The sequence below is a fragment of the Lepus europaeus genome, chromosome 20, assembly GCF_033115175.1.
Source record: "Lepus europaeus isolate LE1 chromosome 20, mLepTim1.pri, whole genome shotgun sequence".
Lineage (NCBI taxonomy): Eukaryota > Metazoa > Chordata > Mammalia > Lagomorpha > Leporidae > Lepus > Lepus europaeus.
Genome location: NC_084846.1, coordinates 69,233,227 through 69,256,157, shown reverse-complemented (window position 1 = coordinate 69,256,157; position 22,931 = coordinate 69,233,227). Strand labels below are relative to the sequence as shown.

The 22,931-nt window shown below is 45.1% G+C and overlaps 1 protein-coding gene across 2 annotated transcripts in view; it reads right to left on the bottom strand.

The window, feature by feature from the left end:
* LANCL2 (LanC like glutathione S-transferase 2) overlaps nucleotides 1-22,429 on the bottom strand; it is a 34,663-nt gene extending 12,234 nt beyond the window's left edge. For both annotated transcript variants that reach the window (XM_062178398.1, XM_062178399.1), the window contains exons 1-6: nucleotides 22,187-22,429; nucleotides 9,916-10,033; nucleotides 8,744-8,951; nucleotides 7,485-7,632; nucleotides 6,514-6,660; nucleotides 1,482-1,664 (exon numbers count right to left, since the gene is read on the bottom strand). In XM_062178398.1, coding sequence (XP_062034382.1) covers nucleotides 1,482-1,664; nucleotides 6,514-6,660; nucleotides 7,485-7,632; nucleotides 8,744-8,951; nucleotides 9,916-10,033; nucleotides 22,187-22,390 — 1,008 coding nt within the window. In that variant the 5' untranslated portion in view covers nucleotides 22,391-22,429. The remainder of the gene's footprint in view (nucleotides 1-1,481; nucleotides 1,665-6,513; nucleotides 6,661-7,484; nucleotides 7,633-8,743; nucleotides 8,952-9,915; nucleotides 10,034-22,186) is intronic.
* Between the last annotated feature and the right edge of the window lie 502 nt (nucleotides 22,430-22,931).

Sequence of the window (22,931 nt, the reverse complement as noted above, 5' to 3'; positions counted from 1 at the left end):
TATATGGGATCTTGACCTCCTCTGCTCTGTGCTTTCCACATGACACTTCCATTTTGTAATCAGCAGGGCAGGGAGAGGTGTCCAGAGGGTGTTCTGCAGCTGGCCCAGGCCATGGAAGGCCCATGGGTAGAAGGGCACTGTGATGCAGGCTCCACTCCCCACATACTCAGCGGTGGTGGAAAGAGCAGGGGCTCTATTAGCAGAGTCAGCTGGAATGAAACCGCCCAGGAGGAAAGGGCCCCCAGGAAGTCATGGCACAGGTGTGGAAGGCAGTTGGAAAGTACCCCCAACAGCCGAGATGGTCAGGCCAGGAGCACCTCAGCTGCAACAAGCTGAGCCTCTTTAGTGTAAAATGGAGTCTGGCCAATAAAGGTTCCCATTCCTAGCAGCTGCTCCTCTCTGTGGAAGATCCAGGGGTCTCTGTTGTCACCTTACTGCTTGTTGGACACTGGTAATGATGATACAAGGATTGCTCTAACACCCTAGGAATGGGAGAATTGTGTCTCGAGTTAAAAATTAAATTCTTCTGGTTAAAAGTAGTTCATTTCATTTCTCTTGCCAAATATCATAACTTATTTTCTTGAAGGCTCATATCTTTTATATTATTTAAGTATTACTGATATCTGCTGAGGACTAAACAATTCTGGGGTCTAAGTCAGGAGACATTATTTTCTACAATTTTTCTAAATAATTTATTGTAGTTAGTCATAATGGGAAAATAAAACTGATTCAGGTTCCGTCCTTTTGTTATTTTCATGAAAGAAAAGGGAATTCTGCTCTATTAATTCCATAAATTTCTCTAAAATGGATTGCTAAAATCCTGGGCTGAACACAGCAATGACTGTAGGTGTGTTGTGTACTTTCACCCAGCATCACCCATTACACATAAAGACACATTAAATGGAAAATAAAACTGCCCCAGAAGCATTCTGTTTTTACTTACATATAAATATTGGTTCAGAAAAGAAACCAACAGCATTCTTAACACTGCACTCAAATACACCTAGAACCTACCAGAATTGGTAAGTGAAGGCATTGTTTTCCTGTAATACCCTAGACATTTAAAACTGTGAGTATACTCCAACCCTAATTTCAGAGTAATTCTAAAACTCAAATTTAAAAGGTCCTCAGAATAATCCAGCAATAAAGGCTTATTCAAGCAAGGAAATGATGATGTGAACATAAACCACCTGGATAACAGTGTCCACTGGATATTATCTTCACTCGCTAGGAGAAGCATCACCATCCATCCATCACCAGGGCTTTCTTACACCTGAACATAAGCTTGTTAAACACATTTACACACACACACCTATAGCACTAACTGTGGTGGTGGTGAACAGTGAAATAAAGAAACTTTCTACGTATTTTGTTAAAAATTAATTCTAAAAGACTTTTAACGTACAATCAGATGATCTCACCAAAGTCAAACTGAAAACCTGGCAATGGAAACTAGGTCTGAGAAAAGCTGAAGGACTGACCTTGTATGCCTGCATCAGCATGTGCACGACTCCTGGGGCTCCATGGCACCAGTGCACCAGCCGATCTGTCTCATTGCTCAGGGACGATGGGTAGTTCCCTGATCGGAATTTTTTGTGGCGCACATAATCAATACTAGGCTTCACCATTTCCATTAAGGTTTCTTGGTCCACCTTTGCTGCTGGCTGTAAACAAAAATGAAACACTTGTTTTTTCTGAAGCTTGTTTTTTTAAAACTATTATGCCACAACTAATAAAATAAAGCATCAATTACCTGGAACCAAGCACAAATAAAATGAGAATCACTTCAAATATCTGGTTTCAAATGTCTGGTTTCAACTCTTTTTGACATCTCCTAAAATGAATCAGTGATGTAACACATTGAACACACAGCTTCTGACAAATCAGGACCACTGCCCTGCAGTGCAGGAGCAGAGATCAGGGAAGGTGACAAAACTGGATCTGAATGAACGATGGTTCCACCTGGTATAAGTACTACTCTTTGGTTTCCTCTCATATGTCTCATCTCCTGAAAAGCCACATACCCCACTTCTCCCACATCTAATGGCTGGCTTTGTCATCCCAGGGATATTACCTAACCCGTGTTTACATCTGTGTAAAAGGCACTCCAGCACTGCACATTCACACCTTCACCCAATCACCTGTGTGCAATAACAGCTACTAACAAGTGCTCATTAAATGCTGCCTAATAGAATGCATTACCAACTTTGTGCTAACATTTTACTATTGCGATTAAGACTAAAAACACAATTGAGATAATTTTGAGGCATTTAACACAAAAATATTCAGTCTCAATCCACTGCACAGGTTCCATGAAAAACAGTGGTGACAATTAAATGGCAAGGTAAAAGAATTACATGTCTCAGCACATGGCAGGCAGCCCAGACAAATCTGCATTACTGCAAAGCTCAGGCTTGAGTCAGTCTTCATTTGGGTGGCAAATGCCCATAAACTACACTTATTACCCAAGCTGAGATACGGCTTTAAAATGTATAGTATTCTTGGAGCCAGTGCTGTGGCATAATGGGTAAAGTTGCTGCCTGCAGTGCCAGCATCCCATATGGATGCTGGTTCGAGTCCCGGCTGCTCCACTTCCAATCCAGCTCTCTGCTATGGCCTGGAAAAGCAGCAGCAGATGGCCTAAGTCCTTGGGCCCCTGCACCCGTGTGAGAGACGTGGAAGAAGCTCCTGGCTCTTGGCTTTGGATCAGCACAGCTCTGTCCATTGCAGCCATCTAGGGAGTGAACCAGCAGATGGAAGACCTCTCTTTTTCTCTCTGACTCTCTGTAACTCCTCCATTCAAATGAATAAATAAATCTTTAAAAAAAATTTATAGTATCCTATTAAAGCCAAAGAAAATCCAGGTGCTTTCCTGGATAAAATAAAAACATCATTAAAAAAAAATATTTACTTACTAATTTTGAAAGGCAGAGTTGGAGAGACAGAGACAGAAACAGAGATATCTATCTTCTATCTGCTAATTTACTCCCTAAATGGCTGCAATGGCCAGGACTGGGCTAGGTAAAGCCAGGAGATTCATCTGGATCTCCCATGCAGATGCAGGGGCCCAAGCACCTTCTGCTTTCCCAGGCCATTAGCAGGGAGCCAAACTGAAGTGGAGCATCTGGGACACAAACTGGTGCTCATGTGGGATCCTGCGTAACTAGGCTGACTTCGGCCTAGCCTAGCCCCCGCTGCTGTGGCCATTTGGGGGGTGAACCAGCAGATGAAGATCTCTGTTTCTCCTTCTAACTCTGCACTTCAAATAAATACATAAATCTTAAAAGAAATAAATTAAATAAATAAAGTTTATGGTCAATGCATATTATGAAAAGCTATGCATAGATATCAATTTTTTCTGCATGAAAACAAAATTACCTTTAAATTCCATTTCCCTTGAGCCTTTTCAAATGCCCTCATATCATCTGTATGACAGTAATCTCTGAAGCACCATTCAGCCTTCCAGGCTCCGGTTCCACCTCCCCTCCCACTGTCAGAGGTGCTGAGCATGGCTGGCTATGGCAAGAGGGTAGTCTCACCACAGGCTGCCATTTGTTGAAGCTCCTCCAAGTCCCCTCTAAGCCTGACTTTCTGAATCCTAAGAGCCAGTTCAGTTCCTCTAGCAGGAGTTAAACAGAGAGACAGTCATCCCTAGGTGCTGGGTGATATCCTGAGAGGTGAACTTGCTCCTGGAAGATGTTCATGCCCCACAGAAGGCAGAGAAAGGAAGAGTTTGTTCCTCTCTGCTGCCAGCTTGAGCTGGGACATCCATGTCCTCCTGCCGTAGGACTGGGACTGAGCTGGGACATCCCTATTCTGTCCTGGGGCTGGGAACTACACCATGGGCTCCCCACATTCTCAGGTCTTTGGACTTAGATGAGATGGGCGATTCCAGCTTTCCTGTGTCTCCAAGTGTGGATGGCACGTGATGGGACTTGTTGACATGCATATTGCATGAGCCTATTCCTATAATAAGTCTCCTTTGTGTGTGTGTTTGTACAACACATGTGCATATACAGGAGGGGACTTAAAAGTCTGTGGAAAATTCAATGAAAAGAGAAGTCTTCTTTGGTGGGAGCAAAACTGAATTCTATGTTTAGTTTTTTTCTTAAGACACATTTCTATAAACATTTTGACAACACACATGCACATGCATGCACACACGGATGTCTTGTGTGTTTGTTTTTTAAGATTTATGAAATATGAAAGGCAGAGAAACACAGGCAGAGGCAGAGAAAGAGAGAGATCTTCCACCTCTGGTTCACCCCCCAAAACAGCTGCAACAGCCAGAGCTGGGCTGGTTTGCAGTCAGGAACTTCTTCTGGGTCTCCTATGCAGGTGGCAGGGGCCCAAGCACTTGGGCCATCTTCTACTGCTCTCCATAGCACAGAGCTGGATCAGAAGTGGAGCAGCCATATGGGACGCAAACACTGCAGATGATGGCTTTACTGGCTACGCCACAGCACTAGTACCCACACACAGATATTAATACATGTATGTGTGTATCTATCTCCTGTAGTGGTCTTGTTTCTCTGGAGAACGCTGACACACAGAATCTACTCATTGCTAAGAATGACTGTACCATTTTTAAATGAGACATGGAATTCTGGTTATTTTGGAAACAAATGTACCCCTGCAGTTTGTATGCAAGAACAAAACAGACCTCACTTTCTGCAACAGTGACAGAAAACCTGACACCAGAACAGGGAGTATCAGTCCTGGGCAGCTGTGATTTCCCTATTTCTCTTCACTGAATAATGGCACAATGTAGTAGGTTAAAAAAAAAAAATTAAAAAAAAAAAAAAAAAAAGGAGAGGGGAGGTTTAATGTAAAATTTTTTTAAAAGAAAACATGGCCTTTTCAATCAGAAACATTGACATGGTTTGAACAGGATTTTGCCCCCAAACTGATGCATTTGAATCCTAAGGTCATAAACTGATTATATAGCACTAAGAGGGTAGACTTTTTCTTTTTTTTAAAGATTTATTTATCTATTTGAAAGTCAGAGTTACACACACACACACACACAGAGGCAGAGAGAGAAAGGTCTTCCATATGCTAATTCACCCTCCAATTGGCCGCAACAGCTGGAGTTGCACCGATCTGAAGCTAGGAGCTTCCTCCGGGTCTTCCTACGCGGGTACAGGGGCCCAATTACTTGGGCCATCTTTCGCTGCTCTCCCAGGCCATAGCAGAGAGCTGGATCGGAAGTGGAGCAGCCAGGACTTGAACCAGTGCCCATATGGGATGCCAGCACTGCAGGTGGTGGCTCTATTGGCTACCCCACAGCACTGGCCCGAGGGTGGACATTTGATTTAATTATGGCTTTTGGGAGGCTGGCCCGCCCAAAAGCAGTGGGAGCTGCCTCAAGGGGAGGTTCTCCTGAGAAGGCTGGCTGTCAGGCCCAGCCACTTTCTGCACTCATGCCACCACAACCTGAGCCTCCCGAGTTTCTCTCAGTCACTTTGGGTGCTGATACAAGGCTGACTGCTGCAGCTATCTGAACTCTAAACCACGTTCTTTGACTTTCTAGCTTTGTGGTTTTACAAAATACCAATACTGAAAAAAGGCAAAAAGGAAAGAGGTTGTAGATACTGCAGGGAAGGCAACCCCATGCCATGTAGCAGTATTTGGCATGGGGCCTCTGAGTGCCTGACAGAGTCATCAGTACTTAATGTAACAGGTGTCAGGGATGCCTGAGACAAGATCCCAATCCTAGCAATAGCCTCACTAGAAACCAGCAAGTTGGGGCATCCTGTGACACAACCTCTGCCACCCTCTGGCTTCTCTGTGCTCCCTGAAGGTCCCCATTAGAACAGCTCCCGCTTCAATCAGTAGGAAGACAAGGACAAACAAGTGTTGGTGGCAGACAGTTGAGCTGACAAAAAACTGTATAAAGGCTGTTCTCTCAGGAACTCAGAGTCTACATGTCCATGATTCAAAGTCGAGTTCTTATTTCAATTCAGCCTGCCTGGTTTGCACTGTTTCATTTCCATTTTTCATATTTGATCTAATATATTATTAGGTGGTTACTACATGAGGTGTTTTCACAAAGTTTATGCAAAATGTATATTACCAAAAAAAACTATACATGGATTTCAAAATTTTTGTATCAGAATAATTACCTTTAAAAAATTCATTTATTTATTTGAGAGGTAGAAAGAGAGAGACAGACAGACAAGAGTGTTCCCATCTGCTGGTTCACTTTCCAAATGCACATACTGACCACTGGCTGATAGCAGCTGGGTGCTAGGAACTCCATCTATGTCACTCATATGCATGGTAGGGACCCAAGTATTGGAGTCATCACCTGTCACCTCCCAGTCTGCGCATTAGCAGGAAGCTGGAGTCAGGAGCTAAAGCCAAGAATGAAATACAGGCACTCTGATGTGGGATTCAAGCATCTTAACTGTGGGGCCAAATGCCCACTCTAAACCTACCTTTTAATTCCATTTTCCACAAAGTTTCCACAAAAGTGTCCTCATACTAGGATCTCATGATCTTCCCACTAACCTGCATCAACATGTAGTAGATTCCAGCCATGCCATGGGCTGCTCCAAGGTACTGCTTCCTGTGCCACTGATACAACAGGGGACAGCGCTCAGCTTTTCTTTCTTCCCTTGACAAAGCCTTACCTGACTCGATGATAGCATCAACTACCTACAGAGACAATGAGACAGCATCAATCTAAAACATTACCTGCACTCTGCTCCAGTTTAATTAACACTAACAGCATTCCCAAATATAGAGACAGATCTAGAGAAAGAGCATAGAGGAGAGAGATTAGTTCATCTTTCAGCAATTAGCAGCTGTAAATTATTCACAAATAAATGCAGGCAGACAGAAATCAGAAAACAGTGTCAGAGTCCAGGAAAGCTGGAAGACCTGGCTTCACTGTAGCAAGGCGAAGAAAGTGAGGGTCTACTGTGGCATGAGGATTCTAGGTGGACTAGAGAATATCACATCTGCTGTGACCACATGCCATGCGTGTATTCTGGCACACACTCCTCTCACCATCCCAGTAGCAGACTGAGTGTTCCAGCAGGACACCACATTCCCAGCTCAGAAGGCAGAATGCAGTTAGTGGGTGAGTGCTGGCAAAGGGCTGTGAGCAGAGTGAGGGGCAACCAGGATGGGTCCCTTAACAAGGAAGCTGTTCACTCTCTACTCCCTTCCCCCTTCTAGGAGATAGGGGCACTCAGCTAGCTTTGGCACGAGGGTGAGAGTGCATTCCTGGGACAATACAGAAGGACATCCCATGAAAGAAAGAAACAAGCATTCTAACGTTCTCAAGTTGCTATTGCTTGGTTCCAGGAAAAACAGCTGAATAAAGGATGAAGAACATATTTTTTTAAATGTTACTAGAAAGAAAAATGGGGCTATTTAAAAAATTGTAATTAGATACTTTGAAAATCAGTCCCACCTAGAAGCAGAGTCCAGCTCTTGGCATAAATGGTTTGAATGGCAGAGAACACCCACCGTACCTCTTTAATAGCTGACTCACACACAGTGCCTGGACCAATCTCCGTGTTCAGGTACAGCAAGGCGTACAGGTAACCTGCCCGCCCATAGAGCAGCTCATCCGGAAGGTCTGAGTCCTGGCAGACAACAGTTCTGTGGAGCTGCAGAAGTCTAATCAACAGAAAAATCTCATTTTCCCAGGGAAGTGAGTCACTCTGACATTTTAGGAATTACCTGTTATTTATCTTTAAACTTGAAACTATGATTAAAAAAATTCAAACTCCCAAAAACTTCCACTTTACTAATTCTTTTCCCAAATACCAAAATAAAGCACAACTTCCTGCTCAGAATTTCTACTTTGTATTTTTCTAATCCATGTAATATAAGATACTTTATTGTGAAATCCAGAATTAGAAGCAAGTGATTTAATCTAAAAAAACTCCATTGGGCCAGTGTAAAGCCCCCACCTGCGATGCCAGCATCCCACATGGGCACCAGATTGTGTTCTGGCTGCTCTACTTCCGATCTAGCTCCCTACTAATGGCCTGGGAAAGAAAAGATTGCCCAAATACTTGGGCACCTGCCACTGATGTGAGAGACTAGAGGAAATTTTTGGCTCTGGCTTCAGCCTGGCCAAGTGCTAGCAGTTGTGGCCATCTGGAAAGTGAACCAGCAGATGGAAGACCTCTCTCTTCGCTTCCCTCTCCCTCCCTAACTCTTTCAAATAAATCTTTAAAAAATTATAAAAACCAAAAAATCCAGTGCTTGGGAATTAGTTGAGTCATCTTGTGCTTGAACAAGTATCAACTGACCAGCTTTAATCAGGTGCTACAGCAGACCCAGAAGTGAGTCCTGATTTTTGCCTCTTTAGCAACAGTAGAAGCAAATGAGTGTAATAAAGCTCATACTCCCTAACTTTCCAGCATTAGTATATCTAACCATGTATGTCAATGTTAAACCTCAGATTAATTTAGTTACTATAGTGGATTAACTAAGACATGGAAGCTAATTTTCATGCACTAAGCCAGCCAAGAATTGCTTAGGAAAAATGATTAGAGCCACTCAAAGACATACATTTATTCCCCAGAAATTAAGACACATCCAAGCTTGGGCACATAGACAACATACAATCCCACTGTTACAATCAAGGATAACATATACACCTCTTCACTTCTTGAAGAGGCCTATTTTTTAACAGCTCATGAACTAAAAATTTTAGTTTTGACTACCTTTCTACAGCAAAAACCGAGAATTTGGAGAAAACGTAGTTTTAAAAACTCACTTTGTGATGCATTCCCGGGACTCACAATCACTTCTGAGTCGATGATAAATTACAGCTCCTACAGCAAGGGGCCCAGCATCTCCACAGAGGAAAGTGACCCTGCGACCATTCAGATTCCGAAGGGTTCTCTTCACATAATCCAGGGACCGGAGCAGGTAGGTCTGGTCACATGTGACCCTGTACAACTGCAGGTACAAAAGGGCTATGCCTAGAATAATTCCCCACCCCAGAAGAAAACAATTACTACATTTCCTTCTTACTTTCAGGGCACTGTTCCCTAATTACATGAAAAAATATCTTATATAAAAATCCTGTTTCTGAAGGGGCAACATAAAAAAAATTAAATAAATAAAAGGAATTTCTTTAAATGAAAAACAACAACAACAAAAAAAACCCAGGGCTAGTGTTGTGGTGTAGCAGGTTAAGCTGTCGCCTGCAATGCTCCACTTCTGATCCAGCTCCCTGCTAATGTTTCTGGGAAAGCAGCGGAGGGGGCCCCTGCTACTCATGTGGCAAACTTGGAAGAAATTCCTGGCTCTTGCCTTTGGCCTGGCCCAGCCCTGTTCATTGCAGCCATCTGGGGACTGAACCAGGGAATGGAAAACCCTCTCTCTCTCCCTTCTCTCTATAACTCTGCCTTCAAATAAATTAATTAATTAATTAATAAAAAAGACTGTCATAGGCAGGTTAATTCTGAAACTAGTTTTTCAAGTGAAGTGTATTATTGGTGGCTTGCTTAACTGTAATCAGAACAAAAATAATGTCCCCTTATGTGTGTACAAATGAGTCAAACGAGTACAAGCAGTAGGGTAACAGTCCACATAACAGACCAAAGAACAACTCAACCAGTCTTGTCACCAAAAAAACCACACACACACACACACACACAACTACAAAGCAAATAACTGACACTTGGACAAGTCTGCTTCTTTACACATTTTCATGTTAGGTTAAATCAACAGCACTATAAAAATATGACACACTACATATTAAAATGTGAACTTTGGTGGAAAGCATTTAATTAGAAATAAATTTTCAAAGCATCCCGTCAGTGAAGACACAGATAAAGGTTTCAGCTAAAGGAGATAAAACTACCATTTTAAGAGAAAAGAAAGCTTTAACTCTTATTACACGAGTGAAACATTTCAGTTACTGGTTCCCCACATACTTACCTGTCCAGCCGGTATATGCTGAGCAGTCATGGGGATCAGCTGTTTTCAACCCTTCTTCCATTTGCTGCAGAAGATCTTTGATTTTGGTTTGGATCTGCCGCATGAAATTATGAATGATCTAAGAACCAAAAGATACAACTTTAAATTGCACAAGAGAACAACCTTGCAATACACACTTTAACTGACAGCGTAAGCTGTACAAACCTAATAGAAGTTATTTCACCTGGCCCCTCTCAGTACTTCTTTAGGTAGAGTCTTCTTGGCTTTTATATGGTTAGTTTTATAATGAGACAATGCCTGCATGAACTATATTTCATAAACAGGATCCCAGGTCAGGAGAGTCTAGTGGTTAAGACACAAGTTAAGGGGCTGGCATTGTGGTACAGTGAGTTAAGCTGCCCCTGTGATGCTGGCATCCCATATGGGCATGGGTTCAAATCCTAGCTGCTCCACTTCTGATCTAGCTCTCTACTAATGTGCAGCAGCTGATGACCCAAGTACTTGGGCCCCTGCACCCGCATGGGAGAACGGGAAGAAGCTCCTGGCTCCTGGCTTTGGATTGGTCCAGCTCTGGCCATTGCAGCCATTTTGGAGAGTAAACCAGTGGACTGAAGATCTCTAACTGTGCCTTCAAATAAATGCATAAATCTTAAAAAAAAAAAAAAAAAAAAAAAAAAAAAAAGACCATCCCAAATCAGAGTATCTGGGTTCCAGTACCCAGCTCTGCTCCTGGCTCCAGACTCCTGCTAATGCAGACACAGGAAAGCAGCAGTGATGATTCAAGTAACTGAGTTCTTGCCAGTCATGTGTGAGACCTGGAGAGTTCCTGCCTTTCTGCTGGCCCAGCCCCAGCAGCAGCACCAGCCTCCCCACCAACTTTGTGAAGCACCATCATATGTGTTAGTTACTGTGCTAAGCAGTTTACAGAGAAGCCAGGCTGTGTGATCCCAAAGCATGTATTTTAATCACTAGGCTACACTGTCTTCCCAGCTCTCCATCAGACTTTGCACTCAGGAAAGGGAAAGACCATGGTGTATCCACTTTATCTCCTCAACAACCAACAGGGCTTGCCATTAAAGAAATGCTTGCAAAATAAATGAATAAATAGTATGGTACCGAAAAAAAAAAAAAAAGAAATACTGACTGGAACATGTGCACCAATTATGTTCATGATAAAAACTGACATGTTCTTCACATTCTAGTCATGGAAAAATTTCTAAACTATTAAATTATTTTGTGATAAAAAATAATTGGTTAGGAAACTAATTTGAGGGTGGGAATAAAAGAACATTTTGCATGTGAAATGCATTAAAAGGAAAAACTCTTGAAAAAAACAGTTTCCTCATTATAACAAATGATGGCAAAAATCCAAACATCTGTAGAATCAAGCAAAAATTTCATGATACTTGTGTTTTGGGAAGTAGTTATATAATTGTGTTGTCTGCAATAGTAGCATAATTTATCAGTGTATGTGATATAATTCCAATATTCCTATTGTCACACAAACTCCATATTTCTATGTTAGTTTCCTGAAGCCCATCTTTTAAATAATTTTTGTTAAAATATGATTTTAATTGTAAAAAATCATTTTCTAAGAATATAAAAATGTTCATGTAATCAGCTTGAGAAGACATTTTAGTCAATATTTTATAATTTAAAATAAAATATATTAATACTGCAAAAAGAAAAAACAGTGGATGGGAGCTCTCTTTCATGTCTGTCTGCCTCTCAAATAGTAAAAAAAATAATAATGACAAAGGGGATTTATTTGCATAAGACACTACAAACCTAAAGAACATAATACAGAAATAGACCCAAAATCATTAACGCACTCTCATACAAGAAGAAAAATGTGCAAAAATGTTCCATTTTGCAGTGAATGCATATGAAAACGTTTTCAAATTTTTTTAAAAGTCCCAAGGCTTCTAGGAGCAAAGGAGAAAGGAATTCTAACTGCTAGTAGTCTTTTCCAATGTTTTTAAATGCATAGCCAACAGTGTAAAACTGCTATATGAACTGCTGAGGGAGATTAAAATTCGAATATAGCTGTGAATTGTTTATTTCTCCCTTTAATAGTCTTTGGTTTTGCTTTCCTGTACTTTGAGGTTCTATTATTAGGCAAAAATTTATGATTCTTACATCTTTCTGACAAACTGACTCATTTTCATAATGAAACCTCCCTCTGTGGAACTGTAGAGAAAATGCTTTTATGTTTCCACACAATGAGGGTTTTCAGGGCAACTATTACGGAAACTTGGGATTCTGAACTAAAGTTAATCTGAGGAATTTACCCGCAATATATTGAGGGGCTCCTTTAGCCTGAGGTACATGTTCACATGACTTGCAGCACTGAAGGGAAAGGGTTTATCTTGCCCACACAGATTTCTGTGCTTTGGGTTGGAGCAAGGTGTTTCCAGTGAGACTCTCAGAAGCAGAAGGGGAGTCCTGGGCTTCTTTCCCCTTCACAAGAACCACAGAAAATGCATTTTTTTCTTCATCCCTGTCTGCACGACAGACTGCTTGCACTGTGTTGTCCCCTCAGGTAAAGCAGTAAGAAATCTCTGATCCAAACCTGTATGTGCACATTAAAGACAGAAACCAAAAGCCCAATGCCTCCTCTTTTCGCCACAGACTGTACCGTCTGCAGCCTGACTCCTGCATAGAAGACAGCAGGGTCTTCCTGTCTGAATGCTGCCAGTTCCTTCTAATAGTCTCATCTGGGCATCTGGCCTTCTGGCTTTGATGCTACCAGCGAACCTGTGTCCCAATCATCCTTTCCCTCTTGTTCCTTTCTTGCCTCTCCCTTTATTCACATTTTTTTTTTTAACATGTTTCAGAACTGCATTTCAATTTTCGTGTTGAGCATTTAGTGGGATCTTCTGCCAACATTTTAGTGGCTGTTCTGGAGGACATAACAGAGAGAGCTCCTCACAATCTACTTGCTCTAAGTAAGGAACCACTTCATGTACAATGCAGAAACCAGAGCCTTACAGGTCATTTCCTACCCCCTATCCTTTCCCACAAGGTAATGCTGTAACTTCTGCTTAAAGTAATTACCCGTTTTGTAAGCAAATGAAGAGCAGTTTTGGCACATACCCAGAAATGTACCATTTTCATTTCTCTTCATATTTCTTCCAGGATGGGCTTACAACTGGCATCACCCCCTTAGCATTTCTCATAGTGCTAATCTGCTATGACAAATCCTCTGAAAATACTGTTGCTTTTTAATCTGAAAAAAAATCTGTATTTTACCTTCATTTTTGAAGGATCTGGGTGGTACTTTCCTTCAGTTCTTTCTCATGTCATTCCATAATCCTCAGGCACCATGGTTTCTCGTGAGAAACCAGTCATTCATCAAATTCCATCTTTCATGGACTTTTTGTATTTGAAAATTTATTTTATTTGAAAAGCAGAATGGAGGAGAAACAGAATGATCTCCCAAGTGCCAACAGTTGGGGCTAGGCCAGCAAAAATCTGGAGCTGGGAACTCAAAAACATTTTGAACCTTCATCACATGCTGCCTCCCGGGGTCTGCATTAGCAGGAAGGTGACATCAGGAAAGGAGCTGGGGCTCACACCCAGACATTCTGATATGGAATGCAGTTAACACCTGTGCCACATACCTGCCCCTTCATGATAAAAAAGACCAGACGATTAAGGAGCAGAAAAGGGACATTCCTTTGTTGCCTTCCCTACTTTTTCCCTGCTGCTCCTCTCTTACCCCTTCCAACAACACGTTCCCTGTGTCTTTCATTATTTCCCTGCCAGGTTTTCTTCTCTTCCCTCCACCTCTTCCAAGGAAATCCAACCTAACATAGGCCTACACCCCAAGGCTCCTCTATTGCCTGCTCCTTTCAATGAAAAGCCAGCTACGGGGAGAACAGGGAGAAGGGAACCAGCCTTGATCTATGTTAAGATCAAGGGTTAAGGGTTTTCCTGATCCAACTGAGGACTCTACAGGCCTTCCTAAGGAATGAGACTTAAACAGTCAAACTTAAGAGCACAGGTTCTTCAACGTTTATTAGCCAGTCGTGTTAGTCTCTGAAGGAAAAACTGAACATGGATTAAAAAAAAAAAAAAAAAAAAAAAAAAAAGAAAAAAAAAAAAGAGTATTTTGGCAAAGGGAGCAAAGCAGATCAATATGATACCTGTCAATGTGGCAAAAGACCTTTATGAGGCCAAAGCTCAAACATTTCAAAAGGTGGCTGAGTGGAATAAGATTCAAGAGAGAAGAAAACCAGACCAATCCAACCCTGAGTTACGACTGATGAATGCTTTGAAAAATCTTCCAAATGATATTCTGGCATGGCTGAAGCCAGTTATCAAAATGATGCTATCCTAAACCCTAACTTCCTAAGTGGATTAGATTATGGCCCAGCCATTTGGGCAAACACTCAAAACCCAGGACGTCATCAATTTCAAGGATCAAATTCTGAGTACTCTCCAGAAAACGGACAAAAACGAGGTTCCAAAATCATGAACGGACAGCTTCCATGGCCAAACGAGGCCCTCAGCCAGAGGAGCCGGAAGTTTGGGAGGAATTTCCTTTTACTGTAAAAAGCCTGGGCATTCTTTTTTTAAAAACAATTTTTTTAAAAAGATTTTATTTATTTATTTGAGAGGTAGAGTTATAGACAGTGAGAGGAAGAGACAGAGAGAAAGGTCTTCCTTCCGTTGGTCCACTCCCCAAATGGCCACAACAGAGGGAGCTGCATCTATCCGAAGCCAGGAGCCAGGAACTTCTTCCTGGGCTCCCATGTGGGTGCAGGGACCCAAGCACTTGGGCCATCTTCCACTGCCTTCCCAGGCTATAGCAGGGAGCTGGATTGGGAAAGAAGCAGCTGGGATTAGAACTGGTGCTCATATGGGATGCCAGTGCCACAGGTGGAGGATTAACCTACTGCACCACGAAGCGGGCCCCGAAGCCTGGGCACTTTAAAAAGGACTGCAGAAAGATCAGGTAACAGGAAAACTAGAAAGGAGCAGGGCTTCTCTGAGGGGCTCAACAGAGCTTCTCCATGTACCTTAATCAATACCTCAGGGGAGACAGAAGTTTAGTTAAACAGAATCACACCCTTTCAGACACTGGCACCACAACTCTGTGTTCTTGATCCTGAATGTTAAACTGCCCCTTTCTTAGAGTAAGGGGCTTGCACAGAGGAGACTTTCTAACCAACCCTGACCACGCAAATCCTGACCTGCTAAATCCCAATGGAGAATTGTAAACAGTTCCGGTTCTTTTCCGCTTGCTCCTCTGACCACCATACATCTTCTTGGTAAATATTTTTTTCTTTGAAACCTACAACATCCACATTCTCTTCTCTCAAAAGGGAGATATGTGACATATTCCTAGAAATGGGACTGAATGAGAAGGAAAAAGAACACATTGAGGGGGCCAGTGCTGTCGTGCAAGAGTTTTAACTGCCGCCTGCAGTGCCAGCATCCCATGTGGGTGCCGGTTTGAGTACCAGCTGTTCCACCTCCAATCCAGCTCCCTGCTGACATGCCTGGGAAGGCAGCAGAAGATGGTCCAAGTCCCTGAGCCCCTGCCACCCATGAGGGAGACCTGGAAGGAGCTCCTGGCTCCAACCTGGCCCAGCCCTGGTCATTGTGGCCATTTGGGGAGTGAACCAGCAGATGGGAGAGCTCTCGCTCTCTCGCTTGCTCTGCTCTCTCTCTCTCTCTCTGCGGCTTTCAGATAAATAAATAAATCTTAAAAAACTGAAATAAAAACGACAGATTCAAACCTGACGAAATTGCTCCAATCTGGATTTACTGAATGGTGGTCATGCCCCACTCAAACTCTGACCAACCATTCAAGGTCTCAACACCCGCCCTCCCTCACTCATCCCAGAGACTGGAAAGATTTTCACCCACTCCTATTAAAGTGGAAGTAGGGAGCCAGCTCTTTGGCAAAGTAGGTGAGACCGCTACCTGCAGTGCCAGCATCCTATATGGGTGCCAGTTCAGGATCAGCTGCTCCACTTCTGATCCAGCTCTCTGCTATGGCCTGAGAAAGCAGTGGAAGATGGCCCAAGTCCTGGTCCCTGCACTCATGTGGCAGACCTGGAGGAAGCTCCTGGCTCCTGGCTTCGTATCAGTGCAGCTCTGGCCATTGCGGCCATCTGGGGCAGATGGAAGACCTTTCTCTTTCTCTCTCTGCCTCTGCCTCTCTGTAACTCTGCTTTTCAAGTAAATAAATAAATCTTTAAAAAAAAAAAAAAAAGCTGAAGTAGATGCATCTACACTGCCAAAACCAGGAGTTATCGAAGGGGCCAGACCAATAATAAAATATACAATAAAGGTCCTTAGAACACTCGAACCCTCCCAGTCAGGAGGAGGAGTTGGTATTTTGTACAAGACTTAAGAGCGATTATGGGGGCCTGTGCTGTGGCACAGTGGGTTAAGCTGCCACCTGCAGCACCGGCATCCCATATGGGTACCAGTTCAGGTACCGCTGCTCCACTTCTCATCCAGCTCCCTGCTAGTGCACCTGGGAAAGTGGCAAAGGGTGGCCCAAGTACTTGGGCCCCTGCACCAACATGGGAGACCTGGAGGAGGCTCCTGGCTCTGGCCTGGCCCAGCCCCAGCTTTTGCAGCCATTTGGGAAGTGAATCAGTGAATGGAAGATTCTCTGACTCTCCCTCTAATTTTCACTTAGAAATAAATAAAATAAATCTTTTTTCTTTCTTTCTTTTTTTTTTGGACAGGCAGAGTGGATAGTGAGAGAGAGAGAGACAGAGAGAAAAGTCTTCCTTTGCCGTTGGTTCACCCTCCAATGGCCGCCGCGGGCGGCGTGCTGTGGCCAGCACACCACGCTGATCCGAAGCCAGGAGCCAGATACTTATCCTGGTCTCCCATGGGGTGCAGGGCCCAAGGACTTGGGCCATCCTCCACTGCACTCCCGGGCCACAGCAGAGAGTTGGCCTGGAAGAGGGGCAACCGGGACAGAATCCGGCGCCCCAACCGGGACTAGAACCCGGTGTGCTGGCGCCACAAGGCAGAGGATTAGCCTATTGAGCCACGGCGCCGGCCAGAATAAATCTTGAATATAATTCCTAGGCATCCACTAGTACCCAACTCCTGTACTCTTTTATCAGCTACTCTTGCTGGAAGTAAAGCATTCACAGTTACCAACCTGTACGATGCCTGTTTAGTACCCCGAGGGTTGCTAATAGCCAATATTCGTTTGCCTTCATAGAATGATGGCCATAGATCTGGACTATAATGACTCCAGTCATACTGAAAGCCCCACTTACCTGTTCCAAATACTAAAACTCTGGTTCAGCAGAGTCGAACTTCCCAAGGGGATCCACACTTAATCAGGGTACAGATGATCTGGGATGTTCTCCAAGCACTCAGGCTTCCAAAGACAACAGCACTGACTTTTTTCTCAGTTGGCTTTAAAGGGGCACAAGATCTCCAAGGATAAACAATTCTGACAAATCTTAGAAAACTACCCAGAACCCTTAATTTCAGAAGTGCTGTTAATAAACTCAGATTGGATCAAAGGTATTTTGGGCTTTACTGAGCCTTCTGGAAAAAGACACTGTTAAGGATGTCTAAGACTGGTTGGATACTGCACTGTAGTTTTACCTGATAGCTCAACCCTTACATGTCTCTCTAGGAAGACAACCTGACTACCATCTCACAGTCCCTAGAAGGACAACCAGCTACAAGTCATAAAAGCCTCATCAGTGGCTGCCATTGTAATGCAGATTAAGCCTCCCCCTGATGACACCAGCATTCCACTTAGTTGCCGGTTCAAATCCCAGCTGCTCCACTTCTGATCCAGCTCCCTGCTAATGGTCTGAGAAAGTAGCAGAAGATGATCCAAGTGCTGGGGCTCTTGCAACCCACAGGGGAAACCCAGATGAAGCTCCTAGCTCCTGACTCCATCCTGGCCATTGTGGCCGTTTAGAGAGGGAATCAACAGATGGAAGAATTCTCTCTCTCTGTCTCTCCCTTTGTCACTCTGCCCTTCAAATAAATAAATAAATAAATCAGCAAGGGCTTCTCCTCTATTTGTGTTCCTCATTCCATGGAAAGTCTCCCAAACTGATCAGACACAGCATGACTCTGTCAACAGACATGCAACACATGAAGTCTACCTTTATCCTTATCTTGTATTTTTTTTTATCATTGCAACTAAATACTTGGCACCAGTACTCAGCTTAGGGTTTTGGAGGTTCACAGTCCAAAGTGAGGCGGCCCCATCGCCTGACATCTGATGAGGGCAAGAGTAGAGGAACGATCACACTGAGCCAAGAAGCAGAGACAATGGCTTCCAAGGACTCATCCCCAGTGACCTAATAAGGACCTGCCATTAGGTCCACCTCCCAAAACCATAACTGAATTAAGTGTCCACCTTCCTAGCACCACCAACCTATGATTCTGGGGATCAAACATCTGCATGAGTTCAGGAGTCAAATCCTGTTCAAACCATAGCACTACCTCTTCACTCATCACCCTCTGTCAAGACACCCCATGACTGTGCTAGGTTGATTGACCAACTTTTCGCTCCAGAAAAGACCTATGCACAATGCAGTTGTGGTTTTACAGATGGACCCTATCTGCAATGACTCAAGGAAATATAGTTCAGGATATTCACTAACAGAGATCAAGAGAGCACCCCCTTTCCCACATGCAAATCAGCCCAACCAGTGCATGTCAAAGGATAGAAGATACCTAGTTACACAGATAGTGGACACACACTTTGGGCAGCCCATGTCCAACAGGTCTCCAATGTTTCAGAAGCAATTCGAACACTGAAATCTTTGGCTACATAAGAATTCCTAGACATTCAAAATTATACAACTTGGAAAGTAAAGGCAATCAGTCTGAGGATGCTATGGTGAAACCACGGCTTTAAAAAAATATCTATGACCTTTTTTTTTAAAAAAAAAAAAAACAGTATCTACTACGATCTCAGCTAAGCATCAACCAGAGGGGATATTTAAAAGTAATAACTCAAGGGGCTGGCGCCGTGGCACAGTAGGTTAATTCTCCACCTGCAGTGCCAGCATCCCATATGGGCGCCGGTTCTAGTCCCAGCTGCTCCTCTTCCAATCCAGCTCCCTGCTATGGCCTGGGGAAGCAGTGGAAGATGGCCCAAGTCCTTAGGCTCCTGCACCCACCTGGAAGACCCAGAAGAATCTCCTGGCTTTAGACTGGCCCAGCTCCGGCCATTGCGGCCATTTGAAGAGTGAACCATCAGACAGAAGACCTTTCTCTCTGTCTCTCTCACTGTCTTTAACTCTACCTCTCAAATAAATAAAATCTTAAAAAATAAATAACCCCCCCAAAAGTAATAACTCAAGCATATGAAAACAATCGTGTTGTCAAAGAGTGAAGTGGGGGAAGATAAACAAAAATGAATTTTAGTGAACCTTTGGCAATCATGAATTAAATGTCTGGGGTTTCAAGCACAGACATGTGAACCTAAAGCCTCATGTCACAATGCAACAACATGAAATTCTAATGAGGCCCTTGTATGAACAGCAGGGGCTGGTGCAATCATGGACAGAATTCCTAACCTGCATGTCTACAAGGGGTGATGAGGAGGGTGAGGAAGGTCATGGAATGGGATTTACAAATCAGGAGGCACTCACAGTCTGAGGATATGCCCATATGTACATTGCACCCCCAATTATATTGTCCTCAGAAGGAAAGAGAGACAAGAAAAAGCATTTCCCTAAGAATGTGAAAAGTAATACTTCTTCTGTATTCCACAGAAAATATAAAAACCTTGGAGAAATTTTCATTATCACATGTTATACTATAATAGAATAGTATATGTAATAATCAATAGCTATCATCAACTGAGCTCCAGTATCTGAGTGCCAGTCTCAATTCCCCAGGGTTCAGGTCCTAGCTGCTTCACTTCCAACTCAGCTCCCCGCGAATGCACTTGGGAAGGCAGTGGAAGATGGCCCAAGCACTTGGCCCCTACTACCACGTGGGAGACCTGGCCTAGCCTCAGCTGTTGAGGCCATCTGGAATGTGAATGAGCGGATGGAAGATTCTCTCTCTCTGCACCACCTTGCCTTTCAGATAAATAAATAAACCTTAAAAAATTAAAGCATTTATAGTAGCTCAAGATTATGCCAATTAGACCCCAAATAAAAGTTTTCCTGACTTCTTTGTGTAAAAAGGTTTTTTAAAAAAATCGTTATTTATTTGAAAGGCAGAGTTACAGAGAGGTCTTCCATGCACTGGTTCATTCCCTAGATGGCCTCAACAACCAGGGCTGCGCCAGTCTGAAGCCAGGAGCCAGGAGCTTCTTCAGGGTCTCCCACAGGCGCAGGGGGTGGGGGGCCAAGGACTTGGGCCATCTTTCACTGCTTTCCCAAGCCATAGCAGAGAGCTGGGTCAGAAGTGGAGCAGCCAGGACTAGAACCAGGACCAACATGTGATGCCAGCACTGCAGGCAGAGGCTTTACCTGCTGCGCCACAGCATCGGTCCCCCGTGTAAAAAGTTTTAAAATCTTTAAACTGAGTCCATCAGAATCTGCTCCAATCTATCTTTTTGATGCTATCTTATCTGGTGATATTTCACTTTCAGACTGTCTCATAATGCAGTGCTCTATTTCCAATTTCCTGCCCATGTGTTTCTCCATCTAAGCCTGGCTAATCCTACCTAGTCCTTCAAGGACCACATAATCATCACCTGCGTCAATGGGCAGAATTAACCTTTCTTGTGCCTTCATGATATTCTTGATGTATTCTCCCTTAACACATACTGCATGGCTCCGGAGAGCACATTTCCAGCAGCATCATCACAGGGCAGTCCAGCCAGCCAGTAAACAGGCGCTTGCACCCCTAGGCAAGATCAAGCCCTAGCTGCAGGGTTCTAAGTCTTGGCAAACTGATGCTTCTGTGTGATCCTCTCCCATCAGTGTGGGCTGGACTCTGTCCTGCTCTGATGAACAGAATATGGGAGAAGGGATGACACCTCTGAGGTTAAGAAACCACTGCAGCTTCCACCTTGGTGCCTGTGAATACTCAGTCTGCTAGATCTTTCTCTGGGGAAACCAGCTAGTATGTCATGTGGCAGCCTCCACGGAGAGGCCAGTGTGGTGAAAAACTCAACACTCCAGCCAACAACCAGGAGAATGTGTGTGTGTGTGCGTGTGTAATATTTGCTAGCAACATTTTTGTCATAAAAAACCCGAACACTAAATCACAAATGTAACAGATATATGCATGTGGAAATAGTAGAAATCTGGAGGAAAACCAAAACTGACACATGAATTTTGAACCGTATGACTAAAGTGGTTAAGTTTATAGCGGTATGACTAGAGAGACATTTATTGACGGTCTACCGAGATCACCGAGTTGCAGGCAAGTTGCAAACATTATCAAATACAATCACTAATATCCTTGTGAAGCAAAAATTGTGCCCAGCTTTTAACCATGCGAATATCTAGAACCATTGCTTGCCTTAAATTACATTTTCAGACCAAGGGATATTTCAAAACTAACTTCTTAGTTTCGGTCAATTTGTCTCTTGAAATACAAACACGTGAGAGGGTGGTGAGGGAGCCTGGCAAACGCCTCAGGGGCCAGAAGACACGACGTGGCCGGTGCAGGTTGGATCAACTTGAAGACAACGGTGATGACACTCCCGTGCCCCAAAGGGGCGGCAGAAGCAGCCACCTCAAATAAGCCACTTTGGATACACATTACTTTGAGCTAAAAGCATTTGAAAACAGCACAAGACGCTCTAAATCTCTTAACTCCACGAAAAAGCCTGGCTCCCCGTGTGACCAAAGTACAGGAGATGTAAACAGTAAGGAGAGGGCTGCCGTCATGCAGCGCGTTCAGGCCACTGTTACTAGGCACTGTGCTGCTTCAAGGCCGTCCTTTAACCCTCACCTAGGAAGGACATTTCTCACAGGCAGCCAGAGCGGAGCAACTCGGCCCCAGTCAGGGTCCCACTCCTGTCAGCGGCTCCCGGTTCTCATCCGAGAACGCAGAGGCTCGGGGTCCCGCCCGGCTGCACCCGCCTCCCAGGCCCGGGCACACAGACAGCAACCGGGGTGCGGCTCGGGGCGCCGGGGTGCGAGCGCGCCCGCGGGTCCGCGTACCCGGCCGCGCCGGGCCAGGCCAGAAGCCCCTCCGTACGCGCCCACGCCGCGGCCGGGACGCGCGCTGAGGACGTCAGCCGGCGCGCGAGACCAGCGTCACGCCAGGGCGCGCGGGCGGCACGCGCAGACGCTGCCATCGCGGCGCCTCCTCCGCCCCCCACCACCGCCGAGGCCCGACTCACCTTCCCGTCCTGGTGGAAGGGGAGGCCGAGCTCGTCCGTGGTGGGCGGGGGCCGAGCGCAGCCCGTGCCTTCGGTCCCGGCGGACGCGAGCGCCGCGGAGGCGGCGGGCTCGTAGTCCGGGAAGGGGTTGGGGAACGCCCGCTCCTCCATCTCCGCCTCCCCTCCCAGCTGCTGCTTCAGCCTCTTCGATATGGTCTCGCCCATCGCCGCGCGCTTCCGGCGCCGGCCGCGGACGGCGCTCGCGCGGGGACAAACCTCCTGCGGGCCCGGCGCCTCCGCAACGCCCCTGCCGCGCCCGCGCCTCGGGGCCGCGGCTCCTCAGGAAGAGCGAGGCTGCCTGCTGGGCGGGCGCGCGGGGCCTCGCAGCGGTGCCCGTCCCCGGCACATCTGGGCGCGGCAGCTCGGAGCCCGCTCGCGCCCGGCTGCCCCTTGCTTGGGCGGCGACGGGGGCAGAGACGGGGCCGCGCCGCCCCGAAGATGCTCCGCACTGCGCTCCCACCGCCCTCGCCGCCCCGGCGGGAGCAGCCGCTCCTCGGGCGTTCAGGAAAAAATGTCAAAGAAAAGAATTCGGAGCAGCCGCAGCCCTGCCCGGAGCCTCCCGGGGAAGGGAGGAAGCCGGTCCCTCCCATTCATCGCAGTCGGTGGGGGGGAGTGCCTCGGAGGAGGAGCCACGGCTGCCCCCCCACCCCCGTTTTATGCCTTATTTCCAACCTTTATTTTTGGGAAGTCCTTAGGTACCATGGGA